Source organism: Tamandua tetradactyla, chromosome X (genome assembly GCF_023851605.1).
Source record: "Tamandua tetradactyla isolate mTamTet1 chromosome X, mTamTet1.pri, whole genome shotgun sequence".
NCBI lineage: Eukaryota > Metazoa > Chordata > Mammalia > Pilosa > Myrmecophagidae > Tamandua > Tamandua tetradactyla.
Window position 1 is genome coordinate 64,661,316 of NC_135353.1, and position 27,246 is coordinate 64,688,561.

The 27,246-nt window shown below is 36.0% G+C and overlaps 1 protein-coding gene across 1 annotated transcript in view; it reads left to right on the forward strand.

Annotated features, from left to right (window-relative positions):
* NUP62CL (nucleoporin 62 C-terminal like) overlaps positions 1–27,246 on the forward strand; it is a 128,681-nt gene that overhangs the window by 92,385 nt on the left and 9,050 nt on the right. The window contains 2 exon segments of the mRNA XM_077145817.1: positions 1,604–1,715; positions 9,571–9,637. Of these exon segments, the coding sequence (XP_077001932.1) occupies positions 1,604–1,715; positions 9,571–9,637 (179 nt within the window).

Here is a 27,246-nt window from a genome sequence, read left to right on the forward strand (position 1 = left end):
GTTTATTTTTTTCTGGATGCTTGAAAATGAAGTGATTATTCTGACAGTTTTTTTAAATGTTTTTTTCCACATGTTTATTCATCTCAAGCTTATACATAGCCACTGCAAATTTTTTTCTTAAATTAAAAATACAGATTTTATGTATATGGGGTCATGGTATTGTAGGATATTTATGATCTATTTATATTGACTCTTTTAGATCTAATGTTCATGCCATTGTTTTAATGACAAATCATTTGCTATTTTAAGGGCATTTTGTTAATCTAGGGGCAAACTGCATAGCTTTCATAAATGGAATGATTTTTGCAATGAGGTTATTCTTATGCATTATATAGATATCCCTTTTCAGTTTATGGTGTATTGGAGTGGCTGGAGGGAAGTACCTGAAGCTGCTGGGTGCGTTGGACCTGGGTGGCACTGACCTGGGTGGCCTGGTGAAGAAAGTGTTTCTCTTGATCTTCTAGCTCAAGGCTCCATTTGTTTATCAGATCCTCCAGTTGACCATATGTCACCACAGGAGTTGCGATTATACTGTAAAAAGAAAAGGATGCAGTCACCTGTGTATAGTATCATCTTATTTTTATTTAAAAACCAACAACTCAGGAGAATTTTGAAAAGAAATTCTCAAGATCCATTTTATTTGGGTAATAGATTTTACCTTCAGTTGATACTGCCAGTGTTCCCTCAGTAACTTTCTCTCTCCATAATTGAGATTTGGTAATCAGGCCAAATTATGAAATGTTATTTGATTGTGCTACATGAACTTCATTGAGACTAAATCTGACACTTTTTATCAATGGTTTATTAGTGAATTAAGATTGACCTTATTTTTGAAAGGCTTGCAGGTTAACTTTTTTGTAGGGGCATTAAATGTTTTAAGTACAGCTAATCTACTGATTCCAATTCTGTTTTCTGCCTTTGTGAATTCTTTAAGTTGCTTTCTATGAATTCTATCTTTGTTCTGAAACAGATGTTATACTTTTGACAATGTGATCCTAATGGTAGTTTGAAGATATCTTTGAAACATTTGTTCCTTTCCATTTGCTCTTTTATAATCAGATTTTTGTTGTGATGGAATCTTCACCAGAATCGTTAACACTTGGCAGCTGATTTGGGATAGAAAAGGAAGTAAATAATTTTGAATAGAAAGATAGTAAATAATTATTAATAAATTTAATTCAGCCCTCTAACTTTTATAGATATTAAGGTTGAAAAAACCTTCAGTCATTTTAGTTCTCATGAGCATATTGATTAACTAGATTTAATGCGTGCGTGTGTGTGTGTGTGTGTGTGTGTGTGTGTGTGTGTGTGTGTGTAAATAGTTCCTTTGCTTCAGAGTTCCCTGGAACATTAACCAGAGGGTACATAGCTGACTGTAAAAATGGCAAGATGGATAAAAGCCTTCACCTAATAGATCCTTTATAGAATATGGTGATAATAAGGTATAGATCCTGCAGCCATAAAAATGTACCATTGATCATAACTAAGACAAGTTAAGGGAATTGGAGAAAATCCAATTGGCAATGTTATCTTTGTATATCAATAACAGTACATGGTGGAGAACACATTTCTTGTAATCCCTTTATTTTACCTGCCTTTTCAGTTACAAATTATCAGAAAATATAGATGCTCAACTGAAACGTATGGCCCAAGATCTCAAGGACATTATTGAGCACCTGAATACATTTGGAAATCCTGCTGACACTACTGACCCGGTGGGTTTTACTGCTGTATCTATTTAGGCTACTAAGATTTAGTATGAAATTAGCATCCTGTAGTTCCTTTAGCTAGTCACACTCTCCTGCTCCTGTCCTCTATAGTGTTCCTTACTTGCCTCTAGAGATGCAAAGATCTTGAGTGAGTTTAGTGGCTCAGGAAATATAACTTTTTTTCGTTATTCCCAGGAGGGTGAAAGATAAATCTTTCCTCCTGAAATTTTCAGGTTTTTCTCCATGTTCTTCACATACCTAAATATGTCCCTACGCTTATTTCTTATCTTCACTTACTTATTAGCTTATTTATGCTTCCTTTCACATATTTATCTGCATACTTGAAAATGTATGTATTTTTAAGTCTATTAGGCATATCAAGGTGGTCCTTAATTTGTAATAGGCTATATCTTAAAAGTTTGATGAGTCAACTATTTGAGACCTAAAATTATTTTTCTATAGAAATATTGTTAAATATGTTTTTTAGATTTCTATTTTACCCACAGAATTCCACTTTACCATAATGTAAATGTATTATGTCAAGAGAAAATACAGTCAAATCTCCAATTAGAGTTGAAATGCTATGAATTAATTTGGTGGTAAGAAAGGATTGTTCTTTTCCTTTTCCTATACTCTAGTTAAAGGGCATTTTTCTTCTATTTTTCCCTCATTGTTTTAGAAGCTAAATAGAGTCTCCTTTATTCCCCATTCCCACTCCATGGCAGTAATTGTAAGAGGAAAACTCCATTGTGGCAACGAGTTATCCTTAAGGAGTGCTCATAGTTGAATGGTCATTTCTTAGTGACTACCTGCCTTTGTATTTGAGTTTGTGCTTTCTATCAATTGATTATAGTTAGGAGTGGGTCCATGATCTGGGTATGTGAGGATAGATGGTGATTATTCTTTAGTAAGTTGCTTGTCCAATTATATACACACAATTCTTTACATATACATTACTAGCTTTTTTAATTATTAAAAGACAGCATGGTGTAGTTGTAAAACAATTGGAATTTTGTTTAAATGATTTAATCTCTGGGTCTTGGCTCCTTCTTTTACAAAATGACAGAGGTGAACAAAATGATCTTTAAGTCCTACTATCTATAAAAATAATTCTCTACTTTGAGTGACTCTCAAGTTGAACAAAGCGAAATATAAATTAATTTGGGATTATCTATGTTGCCATCTCCCTGTATTCATGCAGATCATCAAGAGTTGACAGAATATAGATTTTCTTTTTAATAAAATATTAGGTCACCATTGTGATTCCAAAACTCAAAATTGTTTTGTTATAATAGAATTCTTAGGCATAAATAGATATATACACATTTAGACATGAGGCAGTGCTGATGTCTAGTCTTTGTGTTGAACTAATATAAGAGAAGTATTCTAAATACAGAAAGTAAAAGGAAACTGTTATCCTTTCCTTATCGTTTTTTTCTACTTAGTCCTCGGTTGTTTTATTTTATTTTAGTAGTGGGGAGTGAATGGTCTTTTTTCCTGGCAGGAGTAATTGAGATGTTTAAGATGAATGAGTTAAAGGGCCATCACTGCTTGATGACAGGACAAAACAAATACAAAGAAATCAGCTATAATTGCTCTAAACTCATATGGTATAAATCATTGGGTAGGAACAAGAGAAAATATTTGCTGAACAATATTATTCTTGTAGATAATTTATTATAAGCAGATCAACAAAGCTCCACAACTATGGGCCATATGTCAGGGTAGAAAAATAGCAGTTGCTTTACCCATGTTCCTGGAAATGGAAATATTTTTTTCTTTTTTGAGTAGGGACAATGTAAGATAGTCTAATAATTATCTAAAATATTTATATCACACAAGTGTATATTTTACTATCATACTGTTCAGTCAGGTTTTCTTAAACAAACCCATTCATTCCTACTATAAATTTTGTGTGTTTTATTAAAACACACTAAATTTGTTGTTTTCATTACATACTGTACTTTTAAGTGCACTAAAATTTTCATTTCCTATTTTCAGCACTATCCTAGAATTTGATAGAAGATCTGTTAAAAATGTTCTGAACAATTCTTAAATGCTTAGTATTTTTTCTTACAAAGGTAATTAATACATAGTCAATGTAGAAAAATTTAAAAATAAGGAAATCTGTAAAGAAAATTAAATCATGTATATTGCCATTATCCTGCTAATATATTGGTGTATTTTTCTAGTATTTTTGCTATGCTGATAAACATACTTCTTTTTTTAAAATATTTTTTAATTGAAATATCTTCACACTCACACACAGTCAATCCACAGTATATAATCAGTGGCTCACAGTATCATCACATAGTTCTTTATACATCAGCATGATCATTTTTGAAATATTTCCTTCACTCCAGAAAAAGAAATAAAAAGAAAGAAGAAAAAATTCTTATATCCCATACTCCTTACCCCTCCCTCTCATTGACCATCAATCTACCCAATTTTTTTTTTACTCCTTATCCCCTTATTAATTTATTTTTGCCTTTATTTTTTATGCATCTGTCCATACCCTGGATAAAAGGAGCATCAGACACAAGGTTTTCACAATCATACAGCCCATTGTAAAATCAATATAGTTATATAATCATCTTTAAGAATTATGGCCACTGGAAAACCATTCAACAGTTTCAGATACTTCCCTTTAACCCTCCAGTATACCAAAAACTAGAAAGGGATCTCTATATAATGTATAAGAATGACCTGCCAGCTCTGTTGGAAATCTATCAGCCATTGAAACTTCATTTTGTCTCATGTCTCTCTTCCCTCTTTGGTCAAGCAACCTTTCTCAGTCCCATGATGCCTGATCCAGGCTCATCCCAGGACTCATGTCCGACTTTGCCAGGGAGATTTACACCCCTGGGAGTCAGGTCCAATGTAGGGAGAAGGGCAGTGAGTTCATCTGCCAAGTTGGCTTAGAGATAGAAGCCACATCTGAGCAACAAAAGAGGTTCTCTGGGGGTGACTCTTAGGCATAATTATCAGTAGCTTAACTTCTCCTTTGCAGAAGTAAGTTTCATAGGGGCGAACCCCAAGATCAAGGGGTCAGCCTATTGAGTTGGTTGTCCCCACTGCTTGCGAGAATATCAAGAATTCCCCAGATAGGAAAGTTGAATATTTCCTCCTGTTCCCCAGTCCCCCAAGGGGAATTTGCAAATACCTTTTTATTCTTTGCCCCAATTACTCTGGAATATATCAGGGCATCACACTAACCTGTACAAACCAACAAGATCTCCCATACCCTATTAAAGATTCCATTAACTATGGTGTTCAGATAAACTGGCCAGGCATGTTAAATTAGATTATGTGCTGCCCAAAATATAAATCTGGCACCAAATAAACATCTCTTCTTTGGTCTCACACAGAAGTTCAAGTTTTAAAATATGGACCTTATCATCCTTTACCTTGTATTCTGATTTACCTTAGTCCCACCCAGATTAGCTTGATTTATGTCTCTAGTTGAAGTCTGATCACTTTTTCAACTTTTTTAACTGTTTTAAGCAGCACTGATAACAAACTTATATAGAGTTTTATATCCTGTCTTCATTTATATTTTTTTCGTGATCTTTTCCCAAAATTCTTGTTTGTCATTATTTGAAAACATTAGATTTAATGGCTGTATAAAATTCATCAGAGATTACCATAATATAGTTAATAATAATAATTTTTTTTTTTGCATAAGCAAAAAAAGATTCAGTTGTCAACTTGGCCAGGTGAGCATACCTAGTCTTGTTGCTGAGGACATAAGCCAATGGTGCGTGAACCTCATCTGTTGCCAATTACATCTGCAGTCAGCTAGGAGGCGTGTCTGCTGCAATGAGTGATGTCTGACTTAATTGGCTGGTGCTTAAATGAGAGATTGCAACGTAGCACTGCTAAGCAGCTCGGCATTCCTCATCTCAGCACTCGCAGCTCGGCCCAGGCCCTTGGAGATGCAGAAAGAAGTCACCCCGGGGAAAGTTGTTGGAACCCAGGGGCCTGGAGAGAAGACCAGCAGAGACCATCCTGTGCCTTCCACGTAAGAGAGAACCTCAGTGGAAAGTTAGCTGCCTTTCCTCTGAAGAACCAACAAAATAAATCCCCTTTTATTAAAAGCCAGTCCGTCTCTGGTGTGTTGCATTCCGGCAGCTAGCAAACTAGAACAAGCAGGCACCGGGAAGTGAACCCAGGTCTCAGGTATGGGAGGCAAGAACTCTGCCTGCTGAGCCACCGTGGCCTGCCCTTAGTTATTCTTTTGATGGCACTAGTGTTTCCAAATTTTGACAATATAAAATAGCACTGCAATTGCCATTGTGGTTAGCTTTGAGTATTTCCTCTGAATAGATTCCTAAAAGGACCATATACTGAGTCAAAAGTTGTACTCTTAAGTTTACTTAACTCTAGATATGTATCGTAACACTTTACACAGTGAAGGATTGAATCCATTTTTATATCCACTGGCTTTCTATGAATGTTCCTATTTTCCCTACCCACTTGACAACTAGGCATTACCATTTTGAAAATTTGTGGATTTGATTGACAAAAGGTAATATTAAAATATTTATATGAATTTATTGTCTTGTGAAATGTCTCCTAATATTCTTATTTTTGTATGGTGATAGTAAATTTCTTTGAATTGAAGGACTCTAATTCCTGACAGTAAAAAAAGTAATTAGAATGAACTAAACATAAATGAAATGAGCAATGAAAATATGAAGTAGCATTTAAAAGGATGCTATGAACAACTTTATGCTAATAAATTAGGCAACATGGATGAAATGGACAACTTGCTAGAAAGGCATGAGCAACCAACATTGACTCGAGAAGATGACCTCAGCAAACCAATCACAACTAAAGAAATTGAATCAGTCATTAAGAAGCTCCCCCCAAAAAGGCCTAGGACCAGATGGCTTCACATGTGAATTCTACCAAGCAGTCAAGGAAGAATTAGTACCAATCTTTCTCAAACTCCTCAAAAAAATTGAAGAGGATGGAAAGCTACGTAACTCATTCTATGAAGCCAACATCACCCTCATACCATAGCCAGACAAAGATATTACAAGAAAAGAAAATTACAGACCAATCTCTCTAATGAATATAGATGAAAAAATCCTCAACACAATTCTTACAAATCAAATCCAGCAGTACATTAAAATAATTATATACCATGACCAAGTGGGATTTATTCCAATGTATGCAAGGATAGTTCAACATAAGAAAATAACTTAATGTAATACACCATATTAACAAATCAAAGAAGAAAAACCACATGATCATCTCAGTATATGCACAAAAGGCTTTTGACAAAATTCAACATCTTTTCTTGCTGAAAACACTTCAAAGGATAGGAATAGAAGGGAACTTCCTCAACATGATAAACGATATATATGAATAACCCACAGCTAACATCATCTTCAATAGGAAAGACTGAAAGCTTTTCCCCTAAAATCATGAACAAGACAAGGATGTACACTGTCACCATTGTTATTCAACATTGTATTGGAAGTTCTAGCCAGAGCAATTAGACAAGAAAAAGAAATACAAAGCATCAAAATTGGAAAGGAAGAAGTAAAACTCTCACTGTTTGCACATGATATACTGTATGTCAAAAACTCTGAAAAATCCACAGCAAAACTACTAGAGCTAATTAATGAGTACAGCAAAGTGGCAGGTTACAAGATAAACACTCAAAAATCTGTAGTGTTTCTATACACTAATAATGAGCAATCTGAGGAAGAAATCAAGGGAAAAAATTCCATTTACAATTGCAACCAAAAGAACAAAATATTTAAGAATAAGTTTAACTAAGGATACAGAACACCTATACAAAGAAAACTACAAGAAATTGCTAAAAGAAACCACAGAAGACCTAAATAAATGGAAGGGCATACCGTGTTCATGGATTGGAAAACAAAATATAGTTAAGATGTCATATCTACCTAAACTGATTTATAGATTCAATGCAATACCAATTTAAATCCTCAAAACTTACTTTCCAGAAATACAAAAACCAATAACCAAATTTATTTGGAAGGGTAGGGAGCCCTGAATAGCTGAAAATATCTTGAGAAAGAAAAATGAAGTTGGAGTTCTCACACTACCTGACTTTAAAGCATATTATGAAGTTATAGTGGTCAAAAGAGCATGGTACTGGCATAAAGATAGGTATACTGACAAATGGAATCAAATAGAGTGTTCAGATATATACCCTCTCATCTATAGACAATTGATCCTTGATAAGGCAGTCAAGCCAACTCACCTGGGACAGAACAGTCTCTTCAATAATGGGTGCTTGGAGAACTGGATATCCACATGCAAGAGAATGAAAGAGGATCCACATCTCAAACCCTATACAAAAATTAACTCAAAATGGATCAAAGACCTAAACAGCAGAGCTAAGACCATAAAACTTTTAGAAGAAAATGTAGGGAAATATCTTATAAAATTTGTAATAGGAGACAGTTCCCCAGATCTTACACCTAAAGCACAAGCATTGAAGAAAGAAATAGATAAATGGGAACTCCTCAAAATTAAACATTTTGTGCACAAAGATCCTTGTCAAGAAAGTAAAAAGGCAGCCTACACAATGGGGGGCAATATTTGGAAATGGCATATCAGATAAGGGTCTAGTATCCAGAATATATAAAGAGATTGTTCAACTCAACAACAAAAAGACAAATAATCCAATTAAAAAATGGGCAAAAGGCATGAACAGACACTTCTTAGAAGAGGAAATACAAATGGGTTTAAAGGCACATGTGAAGATGCTCAACTTTCCTGGCTATTGGAGAAATGCAAATTAAAATCACAACGAGATATCATCTCACACCCACCAGAATGGCCATTATCAAAAATAAATAAATAAAACAAAAACAGAAAATGACAAGTGCTGGAGAGGATGTGGAGAAAGAGGCACACTTATCCACTGTTGGTGGGAATGTAAAATTGTACAACCGCTGTGGGAGAGAGTTTGACGGTTCCTCAGGAAGCTAAGTATAGAATTGCCATATGATCCAGCAGTACCATTCATAGGACATGAGGGTAAGGACACAAATGGACATTTGCACACCAGTGTTTATAGCAGCATTATTTACACTTGCCAAGAAATGGAAGCAGCCCAAATGTCTATCGACAGATGAGTGGCTAAACAAGCTGTGGTATATATACATATGACATGATATTAAACAGCTGTAAGACAGAATAAAGTCATGAAGCGTGTAGCAATGCAGATGGACCTTGAGGATATTATGCTGAGTGAAATTAGCCAGAAGCAAAAGGACAAATACTCTATGGTCTTAACTGATATAAACTAACATTAATGAGTGAACTTAGAAAATTTCAGTTAAGAACAAAGGTTATCAGGAGATTGAAATAAGGTAGAGATCGGGTAATTGGAGCTGAAGGAATACAGATTGTGCAATAGGACTGATTGTAAAAATTCAGAAATGGATAGCACAGTATTACCTGATTGTAGCATAATAATATAAGTACACTGAATGACACTGAGTATGAGAATGATAGAGAGAGGAGGGCTGGGGCACATATGAAACCAGAAGGAAAGATAGACGATAAAGACTGAGATGGTATAATCTAGAAATGCCTTGAGTGTATAATAATAGTGACTAAATGTACAAGTTTAAAAAATATTTTTGCATGAGGAAGAACAAAGGAATGTCAGTATTGCAGGGTATTGAATATAGATGGTCATTCATATTTTAAAACTTCAAAAAAAAGCCATTAATATTTAGTACATTCTCAGTCTATTTCTTGACTAGAATAAATGAAATGTTACTTCCCAATTTCAACGTCTCATGTTTTTTTTTTGAACATGAGACCTCAGAATAATCAGAATCTGAATATTCTTGTGTTTGTGTTTTAGCTCCAGCAGATCTGCAAAATTCTGAATGCTCATATGGACTCTCTGCAGTGGATTGATCAAAATTCAGGTGGGAGTTTATTTGTATATTGAGCTAAAAATATTGCAAGTAGAGAGCATGCCGTTCATCAGGTTTTGTACTTCCTGACCATACTCATAAATGAGTTCATTTGTAAGGGTATTGATCAACTCATGGTATGTTTACATTAGTCCTGAAGAAGTGTAATGCTTATTTTTGTAAAACAAAGCACCCAAAGGATAATAATGAGTATACCTTTTTATATAGTTTTCACTTTTGGGCCATATAAATGTTTTATATTCTCAAAAATTTAAATCAAGCCAAAAAGGATGGGAGATAAGAGAAATCATAAAACTTAATACAAACTGGAACCAAATGAACCTGTATAACAAATTTATAACATTAATCACACAGATCAGGTAACTTTTAGACACAGCACTCTTGACAGTCCATCCTTATTAGGATATAGCTTAAGGATACAAAGAACCACAAAGAAATTTTTAACTTTCTTATTAGATTTATTGTTAGTTTCAAAATTACAATACCAGGATAGTTCAGTGGTATAATTCTCACCTGTCATGTGGGAGACCTGGGTTCAATTCTCGGTCCATGCACTTCCCTAAAAAGAAACGAGCAAGCAAAACAAACAAACAGAAATTCAACACATGGTGCTGCAGTAATGGGATACTGACATGGAAAAATAATGAAATGTGACCCTTCCATACAGCGTAAAAAATTTACAATACCACTATTACTGCTATTTTGTTTATGTCGTAACATAAAGCAAAGAAGTAAGTATATTAATGATAATATAAACCATTGCTTCTATTGAAACATTGAATGTTAAGAGATGCAGCTTATTGTTCCTTAACATAAAAGAATTTTATGTTTGTATTATAAATTTGAATTGCAAATATTAGTATGAATTCCTATTCCCTTGTTCTGTGCACAAGAAGGTCCTAGAAGCAATGACAGGCACCCCAGTAGTGATGAGCACACCCAGCATGCAGGTCTTGATTTCTACACTCCATTACCTGTAAAAGCAACCAAAGCTTCTTGGAGAAATGTCTGATCTCAGGTGTCAGGCAGGGAAAGTACAGGGTGAACCAGGGACTTTTGTGCCAGAAATTCAGTGTTGTTCAAAGACTAATGAAGTTGTATCAAGACACAAGACCTTGTTTGAAGAGGTTTCCACTGAACAAATTACTACAGTTCGAGCATCCAAAACAAAAATGAAAGTAATAGATTATAATATATTGACAGGAAAAAATACAAAATCCATTAGTCCACAGTGATACTCCCCTCCCCCAACAAAAAATAAAGAGGTAGAGAAATGGGAGGTACAGGAAAAAGTTTACAGAAACATGCCACCTAATAATTGTAGAAGAAATGATAGAATTAGAAAGCTACCATTACATTTTTCTTAAAGCAGAATACTTTTACTAAAAGAATTGATTTTGAAAACCTTGACTTTGAAATCCATGCCTCATTTATAAAATGTTTCAGTCGTCAGTCATTTTTCTAGCTGAAAACATAAGCTAACATTAAATGGAACGAAATACAGACTGCAAGTTACTGAATTAATTTTTTAAAAATTGTTTTATTGAAGTATAACATATTTAAAATTAAGCTACTTTAAGTATACAATTCAATTATGAAAGTCACCATTTTGCAGCCCTGGTGTAGTAATTGATTCAAGGAAAGGCCATCAATGAATGCTGAAACCACTGAGTTGAAGATTGTTGTGGAACAGAATATTATCTCAAAACCATCACCCTACAGATTACTTAACAATTACAAAGTAGAAAATGTGCCTTTACAGCACATCTATATGGCAAGCAGCACTTTAGTCAAGTGGTCAAAGTTGGTATCATCAATAGTGGGGTAACTTGACATTATGTGTCCCTAATTTGATGTGATATGAAGTATAAAGCATCACTTAGGTAGTAATCTTACCAAAATATTTTGATGCTGGACAGCTCTGGGAGTTCTCAGAGAAATTCAGACCTCAACCAAGTCTGGCACACTGAGTGTTTTTTTTTTTTTTTTAATATATTTAATGAGAAATCTCCATTCACTTACAGGCCCACCATATTGAACAGTCAGTGACTCACAATATCATCACATAGTTGTGTATTCCTAACCATGATCATTTTTAGAACATTTGCATCACTCCAGAAAAAGAAATAGAAAGTAAAAAAAAAAGAACTCATACGTCCCATACTACTTACCCCTCCCTCTCATTGACCACTAGTATTTCAATCTACCCATTTTTTACCTTTTATTTCTCCCTATTATTTATTTATTTTTATCCTTATTTTTTTATTCATCTGTCCATACCATGGATAAAAGGAGCATCAGCCACAGGGTTTTCACAATCACACAGCCACATTGTAAAAACTGTTGTTTTTACAGTCTTTTTCAAGAATCAAGGCTACTGGAATACAGTTCAACAGTTTCAGGTACTTCACTCTAGCCACTCCAATATACCATAAACTAAAAAGGGTCAAATTATATTTATATTATATTCCTATATAATACATAGGAATAACCTCCAGGATAACCTCTTGACTCTGTTTGAAATCTATCAGCCACTGAAACTTTATTTTTTCTCATTTCTCTCTTCCCCATTTTGATCCAAGCAGGCTTTCTCATTCCTGTGATGCTAGGTCCCAGCTCATCGCCAGGAGTCAGGTCCTGTGTTGCCAGGGATATTTACACTCCTGAGAGCGATATCCCATGTAGAGGGGAGGCAGTGAGTTCACCTGCCTAGTTGGCTTAGAGAGAGAGGCCACATCTGAGCAACAAAAGAGATTTTCTGGGGTTGACTCTTAGGTATAATTATCAGTAGGCTTAGCTTCTCCTTTGCAGGAATAAGCTTCATGGGGGTGAACCCCAAGATCAAGGACTCAGCCTATTGAATTGGTTGTCCCCACTGCTTGCGAGAATATCAGGAATTCCACATATGGGGAAATGGAATATTTCCTCCTTTCCCCAGTCCCCCAAGGGGGCTTTGCAAATACATTTTTATTCTCTGCTCCAATTACTCTGGGATATATTGGGACATCACACTAACCTATACAGACCAACAAGATATCGCATCCTAATCAGAATTCCATGTAATTATGGTGTTCAGGTAAACTGACTATACAAGTTAGATTATGTGCTACCCAAAATATAAATTTTGCACCAAATAAACATCTGTACCTTTGGTCTTGCACAAAGGCTGAAGTTTGAAAATATGGGCCATATCACCCTTTACCCATATTATGAGTTGCCTTAGTCCTATCCGCATCAGCTTCATTCATATCTCTAGATGAAGTCTGATCACTTTTTTTTAAGTTGCTGAATGGGGTAATGCTAACATTCATAGCGTCAGTGCTCTAACTCTGAGTCTTAGGTGTCACATAAATGCCTGAAGTTTAATGGAACAACCAGGTTATTTACAAATAGCTCACACTGAGGGTTCTTTTTTTTTTTGCATGGGCAGGCGCCAGGAATCGAACCCAGGTCTCCAGCATGGCAGGTGAGAACTCTGCCTGCGGAGCCACCATGGTCTGCCCTACACTGAGGGTTCTTGACTCAGTTGCAGGAAAGAACCCAAAGACTAGTCAGTGTGTATAGCCAAAGAATCCCAAAACTAGCTAGTTTGTACAGCTCAAACTTTAATTCACAGTGAAGATGAGCATGGACATTCTCCAAAGGAGGAGAAGCAGTCTGAGGTTGGGATCCTTGCATTATAAGGACTTGTACAGGTCCTTCCCCCTTTGGCTATGCCAATAAGGGATCGTGTGTGGAACCATCACCGTCCACCCCTAGTCAACTTAGCAGCTATATACATCACTTTGAAACATATTAATTTCCAAATAGAACACAATACAGACATATATTTCACTTAACAATACTCTATTGTTCTGTATACATCCAGAAATGCACTACATCTCTCTAGAATAGGGTGCAATTCCTTGAGTAAAATTCACTCTTATATTTCATATCCTATGACTTAAATACTATAACATGAACAATACAACTTATGTCATATGACAGGACGAAAACAAGATATTTGCTTATGTAGAAATGCAAACATAACAAAACAGGGAGGAAACAGTCATACAATCACAGTCCTTGTTTCTGTAACTGGTCACATGGTCGTGGTTCATATTTATCACTGTCTTCTACTACCCATTCCATGTTCATTTTACCCTCTGCAAGCACTTCAGATGGCTGTGGTTCTTTGCCATATGGGGTGACCCAGACCTTCATTCCTGAAATTTCTGGGCCATTGGTTGTCCTGCCTGGATTGGGTTTTTGCAGTTTTCCATTGACTTGAATCACAGGGCATGGTAGTACTAAGAGACACCTTAGGGGATCTCCTGTATTCCAGGAAAACTGTTCTTTACCTCCATTGTATAGTTGCAGTCTTATTTCCCCTTGATAGTCAGGATCAGTCACCCCAAACAGAACAGTAATCCCCTTTTGTGCCTGTTGATCCAGTGACATGAGAAGCCCAAAGTGGTGAGGTGTCAGTTCTAACTTTCATTTCAATGCAGTCATTGTTGTGTCTCCTGGTAGGAGTACTCCTCCTTTAGGAGCTAAGACCTGTAGACCAGCAGAGCTTAAGGTTTCAGTTACAGGAAGCAAAAATTTTTCTAGTGGATTGCTAGAAGTGATAGTGTTCTAGTTTGCAAGCTGCCAGAATGCAATATACCAGAAATGAAATGGCTTTTAAAAAGGGGAATTTAATAAGTTGCTAGTTTACAGTTCTAAGACTGAAAATGTCCAAATTAAAGAAAAGATATAGAAATGTCCAATCTAAGGCATCCAGGGAGGCTGGATGGTTCCAGATGGCTGATGAAGTTCAGGGTTTCTCTCTCAACTGGAAAGGCACATGGCAAACATGGTGATAACTGCTAGCTTTCTCTCTAGGCTTTTTGCTTCATGAAGCTCCCCCAGGGGCGTTTTCCTTCTCTGGCTGCGTGGGCTTGTAGATCTGTGCCTCTGTCATGGCTCTGTTGCTCTCTCCAAAATGCTTCCTCTTTTTTTTTTTCTGTGGCATGGGCAGGCTCCGGGAATCAAACCTGGGTCTCCAGCATGGCAGCTGAGAACTCTGCCACTAGCCACCGTTGCCCATCCCAAAATGCTTCCTCTTTTAAAGCATTCCAGTAAACTAATCAAGACCCACCTGGAATGGGTAGTGTCACATATCCCTCTCATCAAAGGTTAATACCCACAACAATACCCGTAACACCATAATTACATGGAATTCTGATTAGGATGCGAGATCTTGTTGGTCTGTATAGGTTAGTGTGATGTCCCAATATATCCCCACATCTCTGCGGAAATAATCTAATCAAGTTTCCAATCTACAGTACTGAATAGGGATTAAAAGAAACGGCTGCCTCCACTAGATGGATCAGGATTAAAACATGTCTTTTCTAGGGTACATAATCCTTTCAAACCAGCACAGATACTGAGTGGTGTCACTCCTGTTTCCACCCCTTGATTCCTGGTCCCGTGAATCCTGACTTTGGGAGAAACAGCGCCATACAGTGGAGGCTGATTCAGAGTATACACAGCCTCCTGGAGGAGATTTCCCCAGCCCTGCAAGGTATTGCCACCTAGTTGGTACCTTAATTGGCTTTTCAAAAGACCATTCCAATGTTCTATCAACCCAGCTGCCTCTGGATGATGGGGAACATGGTAAATCCAGAGAATTCCTGAGCATGTGCCCATTCCCATACATCATTTGCTGTGAAGTGGGTTCCTTGTGCTGTGTGGAATATCATGAAGGTAGATAAGGCATTCTGTAGGTCCACAGATGGTAGTTTTTGCAGAAGAATTGCATACAGGGAAGGTAAACCCATATCCGGAGTATGTGTCTATTCTAGTTAGAACAAATCATTGCCCCTTCCATAATGGAAATGGTCCAATGTAATCAACCTGTCATTAGGTAGCAGGCTGATTACCTCTGGGAATGGTGCCATATCAGGGACTGAGTATGGGTCTCTGCTGCTATTAGATTGGAACAGTGGTGACTGTAGCCAGGTTGGCCTTGGTGATTGGAAGTCAGTATTGCTGAGCCCATGCATAACCTGCATCCCTACCACCATGCCCACTTTGTTCATTAGCCCATTGGGTATTGGCAGGACTGGCTGAGGAAAGAGGATGATTTGTATCCACAGGACGAGTAATATTATGCACTTGATTATTAAAACCTTGCTCTGCTGAAGTCATAATCTGGTGGGTTCATATGGGATGAAAATATCTTCATGTTCGTTTTTTGCCCACTCAGAAAGGTCTATCCATAGACCTCTTCCCCAGACCTCTGTCACCAATTTTCTAATTATGCTTCTTCCAAGTCCCTGGCCATATAGCCAAACCATTAGCAACAGGCCATGAGTCAGTATACAAATGCACCTCTGGCAAATTCCCCTTCCAAGCAAAGTTAAAAACCAGGTGCACTACTCGAGGTTCCACCCACTGGAAGGCTATCCCTTCACCACTGTCTGTTTTTTTTTTTTTCATTACTCTTTATTTTTATTTATCTTTGAAGTATTCCATTAAAACAATTTTTTAATTAATTTTTAAATTTTTGAAAAAATATTACACGTAAGAAACACAAACATTCTTAACATATCATTCCTCTCTACATATATAATCAGTAATTCACAATATCATCACATAGTTGCATATTCATCATCATGATCATTTCTTAGAACATTTGCATCAATTCAGAAAAAGAAATAAAAAGACAACATAAAAATAAAACAAAAACAGAAAAAAATTATACATACCATACCCCTTACCCCTCCCTTTCATTGATCACTAGCATTTCAAACTAAATTTATATTAACATTTGTTCCCCCTATTATTTATTTTTATTCCATATGTTCTACTCATCTGTTGACAAGGTAGATAAAAGGAGCATCAGACAAAAGGTTTTCACAATCACACAGTCACATTGTGAAAGCTATATCATTATACAATCATCATCAAGAAACATGGGTACTGGAACACAGCTCTACAGATTCAGGTATTTCCCTCTAGCTGCTCAAATACACCATAAACTGAAAAAAGGGTATCTATATAATGCATAAGAATAACCTCCAGGAAAGAATATGGAACTATTAAACATTACCATCAGGGAATCCCCTGATACTGTGTCAAACTTTAGGGACGCCCAAATCAATAGGCCATGCCCTCGATCCTGAGGCTTACTCTTGTAAAGCTTATGTAGGTAGCGAAGAAGCTTAGACTACCTATAGGCATGCCTAAGAGTTACTTCTGGAGGACCTCTTTTGTTGCTCAGATGTGGCCTCAGTCTCTCTAAACCCAACTCTGCAAGTGAAATCATTGCTCTCCGCCCTATGTGGAAAATGACATCCAGAGGTAAAAGTCTCCCTGGTGACATGAGAGATGACTCCCAGGGATGAATCTGTACCTGGCACTGTGGGATCAACAATTCCATTCTTACCAAAACAGGGAAAACAAATGTGATTAGTAAAGTATCAGTGGCAGAGAGAGTTCAAATAGAGTCGAGAGGCTACTCTGGAAGTTGCTCTTATGCAAGCTTCAAGTAGATCTTGCTACCTATCATAACCTGTGAAACCCCAGGCAGGACCATTCCAGCCAATCCTAAAAGGGTTCCATGCACTAGAGTAACTTGCCAGAAACCTGCAACCTCCAGATAGGTCCCTGGTCCAGATAAGTCCTGAAATCTAGAGGGCCCAGCCTCTCCCTAACATCAGATAGTTCCATTTCCCTATCCCATATTAGTAGCAGACCCTTCCAATATCAAAAATTTAGAATTGCCATATCCCAAACACCCCTAAAGAGAGGGATGGAAAGATCAAAGGTGATGGTGGAGTTATACAGAGAAGATAGAATTTAACAAATGAATATGAATGCTGAATCATTAAATTGATATCTCTTTTAGTCTCCAGTATGTTAGAGGAGCTAGAAGTAAAAACCTAAAATTGTGGGAATTGTAACCCATGTCAAACCCTGAAATATGTTCTATAACTAATTGTGGTGCTGTCCTTTGAAGTTTATTGCTTTTTTGTATGCATTTTTTTTCACAAAAAAAGAAGGAAAAAGTCAATTGTGATGATAAAAATATATATAAGCCTTCTAGCCTCCTATATTTTAGAGCAGCTAGAAGGAAAAAAGTCTCAGAGGATCATATGGTAGCCCATGACAAACTCTGGGATCTGTCCTGTAACTACTTGTTGGAGAGTATTTTGAAAACTATTGTTTTATTTCTTTGCTTTGTATATATGTTATACTATATAATAAAAAGATTAAAAAATAAAAATAAAAAAATATATATATATCATAGAGAAAAAGAAAAGGGGGAACACAAACAAACAAAAAACTACATAAAATTATGCAATTAATTATACTCAACTTCAAATACTATTATTAATCCATGCAAGATGGTTAGCATGATTCCCAAAGGTAAGTATTTCCTCAAAGGTACAAGTAAGCTGGTAATTAGGCCCTGTTGAATAAGTAGTTTCTGGAGACAGTTAACTAAGAAATAAAAGCTTCATTTACTTAAAAAAAAAAAAAAAGAATAACCTCTTGACTCTGTTTGAAATCTCTCAGCCACTGACACTTTATTTTGTCTCATCTCTCTTCCTCCTTTTGGTCAAGAAGGTTTTCTCAATCCCTTGATGCTGGGTACCAACTCATCCCAGGATTTCTGTCCCACATTGCCAGGGAGATTTACACTCCTAGGAGTCATATCCCATGTAGAGGGGAAGGGCAGTGAGTTTGCTTGCCCTGTTGGCTTAGAGAGAAAGGACATATCTGAGCAAAAAAACAAGTTCTCTGGGGGTGACTCTTAGGCCTAATTTTAAGTAGGCTTAGCCTATCCTTTGCAGGGATAAGTTTCATAGGGGCAAATCCCCAGATCGAGGGCTCGGCTTATTGATGGCCTATTGATTTGGTTGTCCCCACTGCTTCCAAGAATATCAGAAAGTCTCCAAATGAGAATGTTAATATCTCCCCCTTTCTCCCCATTCCCCGAAGTGGACTTTGCAAGTATTTCTTTATTCACTGTCCAAATCACTCTGGGATTTATCAGGGTATCACACTAACCTGGACAAACCAACAAAATCTCATACCCTATTCAAGATTCTGTGTACTTATGATGCTCACTTAAACTGACCATAGAAGTTAAATTAGGAAATGCACTAGCCAAAATATAAATTTTGCACCAAATAAACATTTCCCCCTTTAGTCTCACTCAGGAGTTGAAGTTTTAAAATATAGATGCTATCATCCTTTACCCAGTCTTCTGATATACCTTAGTCCTATCCAGATCACCTTCATTCATATCTCTACTCAATGTCTGATCATTTTTTCAACTTTTTAAACATTTCCAGTATGGGGTACTGCTGACTTTCATAGTCAGAGCTCTAACTCTGAGTCTCAGGTATCAAATAAGTACTTGAAGTTTCTGGGAAAGACCATGTTATATACAAACATCTCATTTACTGAGAATTTAGAATTAACAGTTATACCTCCTGAATATATATGATTGCTGTAAGAACTTACTAGTTATGACCCTTTACAATATACCCCAACCTGATAACCCATGCTCTCAACTTTAGTTCACCGAATTTTCATATTATAGTTAGTCCAGATGACGGAGCCCTGCTAATATTTGTATTTTTTGTTCCTGACATTTCATCCAACATACAGCTCTTAAAGTTCATTCATCTATTTGCATGCCTCATAACTTCATTCCTCCTTATGGCTTTTCAGTAGACCATTGTATATATACACCATAGATTCCCCTTCCATTCCTCATTCGTTGTACCCTTAGGCCACCTCCATTCATTGTGGATTATGAGCACTGCCACCAGAGACACCAGTGTGCAATTGACCATTGGTGTCCCCACACTCATCTCCTCCAGGTTTATACTGAGCCATGGAGTTTCAGGATCATATGGCAACCCTACCCCTAGCTTCCTGTGGAACCTTCACACTCTCCTCCAAGGGGTGCATCTCTCATTTCCCTACCAACAGTGAACAAGTACATCTCTTTCTCCACATCTTCTCTAGCACTTGTTTCTCTCCGTTCATTTTTAAATAGTTTTATTCACACATCTTACAATCCAGTCTAAGTGTATAGACATGCCTTCGCCACCATACTCTACCTGAAGACATTTCCTTTTCTTCCTTAAAGAATCTATACCCCTTTCCCAGTCCCCCCACCTGTTGACATTGAGTTTTGGCATAATAGCCTTTGTTACATTCCTTGGAAGCAGATTGCAGTGTTACTGTTGACTACAGACCCTAGCTTGTGTTGATTGTGCTTTTCCCCATGTACCATCTATTTTCAACATCCTGCAATACTGACATTCCTTTGTTCTTCTTCAGGCAAAAACATTTTTTAATTTGTACATTTCATCACCATCATTATACATTCTAGGCCTTCCTAAATTATACCATCTCAGTCTTTATTGTCTATCTTTCCTTCTGGTATCATATGTGCCCCCGGCCCTTCTCCCTCTGGGGGAAATCATTTCTATAGAATTTGCCCAAATATGGAATATAATGAGACCTCAGTAATTGAAACAAATGGTAGTTAGTTAGAAAATCAGAGTTACTGACCATTGGTATTAAAATACAGTAGATTTTCTTATCTGGCATCCCAGATTCCTCTTTCTCTGTTTAATAGAGGTCATTCAAACATGAACTTCTTCAGCTTCTTTCCCATCCATAAATACCAATATCATCACCCATCTTAACTTTCTTCTCCCTTTCTAAACTGTTTTTGAATCATCAGAGAGAAATTAAATTCTATAATTCCTCAGTATTCAATTTTATATATCTAATAGGGGAGAGGTTTCAGAGGTTTCTGAGTCACATAAATATGGGTTAAAGTCAAGGCATTACCACTTAATGATTGTGTGACCTTAAGAGTTGCTTAATCTCTTTGAGTCTCTAACCTCATTTTAAAAATGAAGTGTAATACGTATCTTGTAGGTTTTTTTAAGGATTAAAAGAAGGAATATATAACTTTCCTTGAACAGTTATATGTACCTGGCCCAGAACTGATTATCAGAGTTTACAATGTATATGAGAGAAAGAGATACATCCATGTACACATATATACATGTAAGAGGTGTCATGTGGTTCAAAAAGTATATATTAGACTAGGTCTAGAGAAGACAGTTCCAGGTAGATTATCACTGAAAACCACTTACCTAGAAAAGCTGTAAGGACATCTGGGCTGTGAGATAATGTCAGTGGCTCGAAAACACTAAGGAATGAGATTGATGTTTGATTTGGTTATTTTCCTATCTGCTGTATATTTTTCTACAATGAGTAATGCTTCTTGGGTGGAGTTGAGGGGTGTCAAGATATAATTAGGGCTATAAAATTATAGTAATTTTTCTCTTGGCTGGAATACTCTGTCATAAATGAAATCTCAAGTTTCTCAGACCCAGTGTTTTCATACTAATAAAATTAAGGTTGTTAGCACTGGAAAGGACTTGTTTTATATAAATGAAAAAACTGTGGCCCAGAGAGGGTTAAGAACACACAGCTAATCAGTGGCAGAGCTAGGACCAGAATCCAGAACTAATTATCTAATTATCCTACCTGTTTGGTTTTAAAGCAATTCTAATGTAGGCATCACTGGATATAAAAACAAATATCAATTGTGTACTGAACAGTACAAGGAAAGGATTTTTAAAGTATGATGATAGTACTTTGGGATGTAAGTTCTAGGTGTTTTGGTGAGGTTCTCAGTCAAAATGGGATTATAGAGTAAAATGATACAGAGTAATGAGTACTAGGAGTTACTTTTACTGCTAAAAATTCGATTGAGCTAGTGAAGGGATAAGAATCTTGTATAGGTTCTCAACTGAAACAAGGGAATCTATGATGGGAAGAAGTCTGGTAATTCTTGATGATAATGTGGGCTCATTTTTGCCATTCCTACCCCAGGAACATTTCATTTTCACTTCAGGAAACGATATGGTCCAATAATGGAGACGTGACAGGGTTCAATTATGCTGTTTAAGGGAAGTTTTTGTTTTGTTTCGTTTTGTTTTTTAATAGTAAATAGGATCGTGTCTGCTGAAATGGTCTGTGGACTGAAAAGTTTTAGGGTTAAACTCAATGACTGCATTTAGTCACCTCTGAAAAATAGTTATAGAAAAACTAATACGTGTGTTATTTTGCCAATAGAAATATGGTGATTTTCTTCCTTATGATAAATCTTTAACTTGTATAGTTTTCTGATTTTTAAGTCAAAATCTTTATGTTAAAAATTTTCTCAAAAATGTTTTTATGATTTAATATCTTTAACGTTAGTACAGATTTTTTTTCCATTACAAAACATAGCAGCTGTCAGACTAATAGAATCACTCGTTTAACAAAAACATCCAGGTCTTTAGAAGTGATGTGGCAGTTAAATATTATACTTTACATATGTTTAAAAAAATTATTCTGTCCAGTCAACTTTTCAGTACCCCTCAGTAAGTTATTGAGAACCAGGCCCTTTTCTTCTTATAACCTATGGAGAACCAGAAATGATGAGACTGTACAGAGAGGGGTCAGATAAGATAGTTAAGTATTGAATCAGGGAGTGTCCGAACATGTGTCGGTATTAACCAGCTTTGAAATTTGATATTCATCCATTGTTCAACATTGTCTATGCCTCTTTCCCTTCTTATGAGTGTAGCTAATTGAGAATTAATTTTAACTACAGTCAAATACCAGTTCCGTCTATTTTTTTCTCTTTGTAAAACTTTACAGCATTATTTTGAGGTTGGCTTGATGGTAATGCTGCAATCATACATCTGTCTTTTGAGTTGGCAGTCACTGAAACTGCTGCAACTCCAGCTCTTCTGGGACCACTTATGACAGAAATGGCAATCCATCTGAGCCAGTTTGTTATTCATTTTAAATATATGAAGCTACTTCTCTTTAGGTGTATTGTGGGGACAAGGAGAATAATTTTTTGTTTCTTCATATAGTAAACCGTGTCATATCCATTAATATTTATCGAACACCAGAACAAAGGAATAGACAGTGGAAAATCTGATACTTTTCATTATATAAAAGTTCAATGAGTATTTTCATGGAATTTTACTTCTTTTAAGAAATGTCTCAAAGCTTCAAGTCTAAAATATTTTCATCTGTAATCATTGCAGCCTCTTATGTGTTAGAACCCCATAACTGTTTTATAGATTCTCACAGCATTTAGACTGCTATTTAGGACAGAAAGAGAAGAATCCTTAAAGCAACTAAAGATGCTGTAAGGATATTTCCAAAATGAAGTTTCAACAGTACTGGTCAGAATGTCTATGAACACGTTATTTTTGTGACATAAAACTTTCTCAGTCTTCTAGTGTGATGTAATTAACTCTTCAAAAAAATGCCTTCAGGATCATTTTAGAGATTAGCTTTGTGTGATATGTCATAATCATACTGCATTGCTACCCAATGTTAATATTTATCCCCCAAACATGAGGGCGTTTTTAAGGTTAGATTTTTAAGATACTTTGGTCCATATAAGAAGTGATTTTTTAAAATATATTTTTATTAATTACTTTCAGCTCTCATATCTGAAGAGTATCAAATGTTGAGATGCTAAAAGATGCCTTTGAATTCCAATTAAAGGGTCGTGTTCCTCTTTTGTCTTCTAAAATAGAATCTGATGTAGTGATTAAGTTTGTTTCTTTTCCGCTTCTATTTTGTAATTTCTTTGAGAAATCTGTGTGACATTGGTTAATTGGTGAGGTGATCTCTTGTGTTCTGGGGTATACTGCTCCACTTCAGGTACTTGAGAAACAAATGCTTTTGATCTGCATAAATGTGGCAGCAACACAAAGATGCCTCTGTGAGGCTCACTTGAAGGGTCTTTTAAGCATATTAAAGACGTGTGCCCACTTACCTCTTCCCATTGCAGTTAACTGAAAGGATATTTTATATCCTTCCATTCTTTAATGAGCTGCCTGCTCCTCTCTGCTCCCCTTTATAGGCAAAATATATATTGTCACAACCTTGTCCCTTGATTCTAAAGAATTTCTTTTAGATTAATTTAGGGAACTAGGATTAGAAGAATTGAGTAAGTCTTCAGCTCCTATTGGGAAAGATATGTCATGGTTAACATTTTCAGAACTTCACCTCCCAAACGTCCTTTTCTATATGTAAATCCAGATTTGAAATACACTGAATACATGTGCAAAATTAAGTTTCTCTCTAATCCTACTTATGTACATTTTGTGCCCAAGTGAATTTCCTTAAGCTGGCGCGTCTCCCCAGATAAATTATATGTAACATGTTTTCAGTCACTCCCAAATAGCAGAATTTATATTGCTTGTGAGAAAGACAGATATTTCTCCACAGCAGTTTTCTTCTTGTTAGTGACTAAAAACCGTAAATTCACTGGAGCCTTGCTATAATGCCATTTTTGGGCTCATACTCTGTGTCCACCACATAGATAAACCTCTTCAGTTGGGGTTCAGTGTCTGAAGGAAATAGTGTTGTTCTATGGTGCCAGTTATTAGCTCAGCATCGTACTTTTTATTTAAAACTTTCACAACCTCTCCCTCTCTCCCCTCACTCCAAGTGGGAAATAAACTTTTATTTTTAAGCTCCTAAGATCTCAAGGTTTCTTTTTAACAGCAGCCTAACTTAACTAATTGTGAGGAAGATACTATAGTAACTAAAAACATGTGGCATTGCCTGATTAGGCAGGCATCAAACAATGAGGAAACAATTGGAGATTGAAAAGATGGTCAGCCACATCAGACAGAAAGGACTATAGCTTTCCATAAATTGGGAATCATGTTATGTGCCTACTGAACTGGCACTTCTAGGGGAAGGGGTTAGTCTATTTTTCCTAATTGAAATTTTTTTGAGGTAATTGTAGATGGATATGTAGTTGTAAGACATAATATAGGGATCCTGTTTACCCTTTACATAGTTTTTCCAAATAGTAACACCTTGCAAAACCATAGTGCAATATTACAGCAAATATTGACATTGATCTAATCCACCCATCTTGTTCAGGTTTCCCCAATTTTAGTTGTACTCTGTATGTAGTGTGTGTGTGTGTATTTAGTTCTATTTAATGTTATCATCTGTATAGGTTCATATTTCTACCACTATAGTCATGATACAGAACAATTCCACCAGCGCAAGGATCCCTCGTGTTGCCCTTTAATAGCCACAACTTCCTTTCTCTGACCCATTTCCTCCACCACTGTTCCTAACTCCTGGCAACCAATAAGCTATTCTCCACTCCTAAAATCTTACCGTTTTGAAAATATTGTATAAATGGAATCATGGAGCATATAACCTTTTGGGATGGGCTTTTTTGTTTGTTTTTGCTCAGCGTAATTCTCTGGAGATTCATCTAAGTTGTTAGGCTGCATGTATCAATAGTTTGTTCCTTTTTATTGCTGAGTAGTATTCCATGATAAGTATGGCTTCAGTTTGTTTAAGCGTTTACCCATTGAAGGACATCTGGGCTGTGCCCAGTTTTTCTCTGCTATGAATAATGCTGCTGTGAACATTCATGTACACATTGCTATGTGAATATAAGTTTTAATTTCTCTGGGATAAATGCCCAGGAGTGTAATTGCTGGGTGGTATGGTAGTTTCAGATTTTATAAGAAACTGCCAAACTGTTTTCCAGATTGGCTATGCCATTTTATGTGCCCACCAACAATGTATGAGTGACACAGTTTGCATCCTTGCCAAGATTTTGTGTTTTCACCATATCTTTTTTTTTGCATGGGCTGGCACTGGAAATCGAACCCAGGTCTCCACCATGGCAGGCGAGAACTCTGCCTGCTGAGCCACCATGGCCTGCCCTCACTATTTTTGATTTTAGCCATTCTAATAAGAGTGTAGTGCTATTTCACTGTGGTATTAATTTGCATTTCAATTATGGCTAATTATGTTGAACATCTTTTCATGTGCTTATCTGCCCGCAGTATATCCTTTTTGGTAAAATGTCTGTTCATGTCTTTTGCCCATTTTGCCACTGCCAAATTGGATTGTCTTTTTTTTTTAATGTTGAATTTTGAGTTTTTTATATTTTCCAGACACTACCTTTTTGTTAACTATGTGGTTTGCAGATATTTTCTCCCAGTCTGTAGCTTGTCTCTTCATCCTCTTAACAGGGCTGCTCACAGAACAAAAGTTTTTAATTTTGATAAAGTCCAATTTTTATCAGTTTTTCCTTTTATGGATTGTGCTTTTATTGTCAAGTCTAGGAACTCTTTGCTTGGCTCTATATCCCAAAGGTTTTCTCCCATGTTTATTTATAATAAATTTATAGTTTTACACTTTACATTTAAGTCTGTGATCCAATTTGTGTTAATTTTTGTATCATGTGTGAGGCTTAGATCACAGAGTATTTTGTTTCTGCTCTCTCTTTTTTTTTCCTATGTTTATTTGATTTCTCCATCATTATTAGTTGCTCCTCCATTGAATTACTTTTATACCTTTGTCAAAAATCAGTTCAGCATGTTTATGGGGGCTATTTCTGGGGTCCTTATTCTCTTTCATGGATCTACATTTCTCTCCTTTCTTCAAAAAACACTGTCTTCATTACTGTAGCTGTACAGTAAGACTTAACATTGGGTAGAGTGATTTATCCCACTTTATTTTTCTTTGTCAAGATTGTTTTTGCTGTTCTATAGTTCTTTGACTTTCAATAAAAATTTGCTTAGATGTGATAGGAATTGCATTAAACCTATAGAACAATTTGAGGAGAATTGACATCTTTACTATGTTGAATCTTCAAGTCTATGTACATGATCTTTCAATTTTAGATCTTATTTGATTTATTTCCTCAGCATTTGTAATTTTCAGCACCCAAATCTTGTACAGATTTTGTTCCCTACATGTATTTCATTTTCTTTGTAGCTATGGTACATGGTATTGTGCTTTTAAATTTTTGTTTCTACATTTCATTGTTTAGTATATAAAAAAAGTAGTTAATTTTTGTGTGTTGATCTTGTATTCTGTAACTTTACTGAACTCACAAACCAGTTCTGAGAGGGAATCTGTTAGATTCCTTGGGATCTTCAACATAGACAGTTATGTCATTGTTATGCAAATCTGATTGCTATTTCTTTTTCTTGCCTTATTTCACTAGCTGAAACTTCCAGTTCTATATTGAACAAGAATGGGAAGAGAAGATCATAGGGAGAAAACCCTTAGTATTTCACCTTAACTATGATGTTAGCTATTGGATTTTTGTATGTGCTGTTTATCAAGCTGAGACAATTCTACTCATTTCTAAGTTGCTGAGAAGTTTTATCATGATTGGGTGTTGTATTTTTTGAGGAGCTTTTTCTACATCAATTGATATAATCATATGATTTTCCTTTTTCAACTTGCTGATATTGTGGATTATATTGATACTTTTTAAAATGTTGAACCAGCCTTGCATATTTGAATAAATTCCACTTGGTAATGGCTTATAATCCCTTTTATACATTGTTGAATTCAGTTTGCTATTATTTTGATGAAAACTTTTTAAACCAAGTTCAAGAGATACTGTACTATAGTTACTTTTTTTGTTCTGACTTTACAAGGTAATACTGGCATCATAAAATGAGCAGAAGTTTCTTCTACTTACTTTGGATTTATTTTCTCTTCTTTTTCTAATTTCTTAA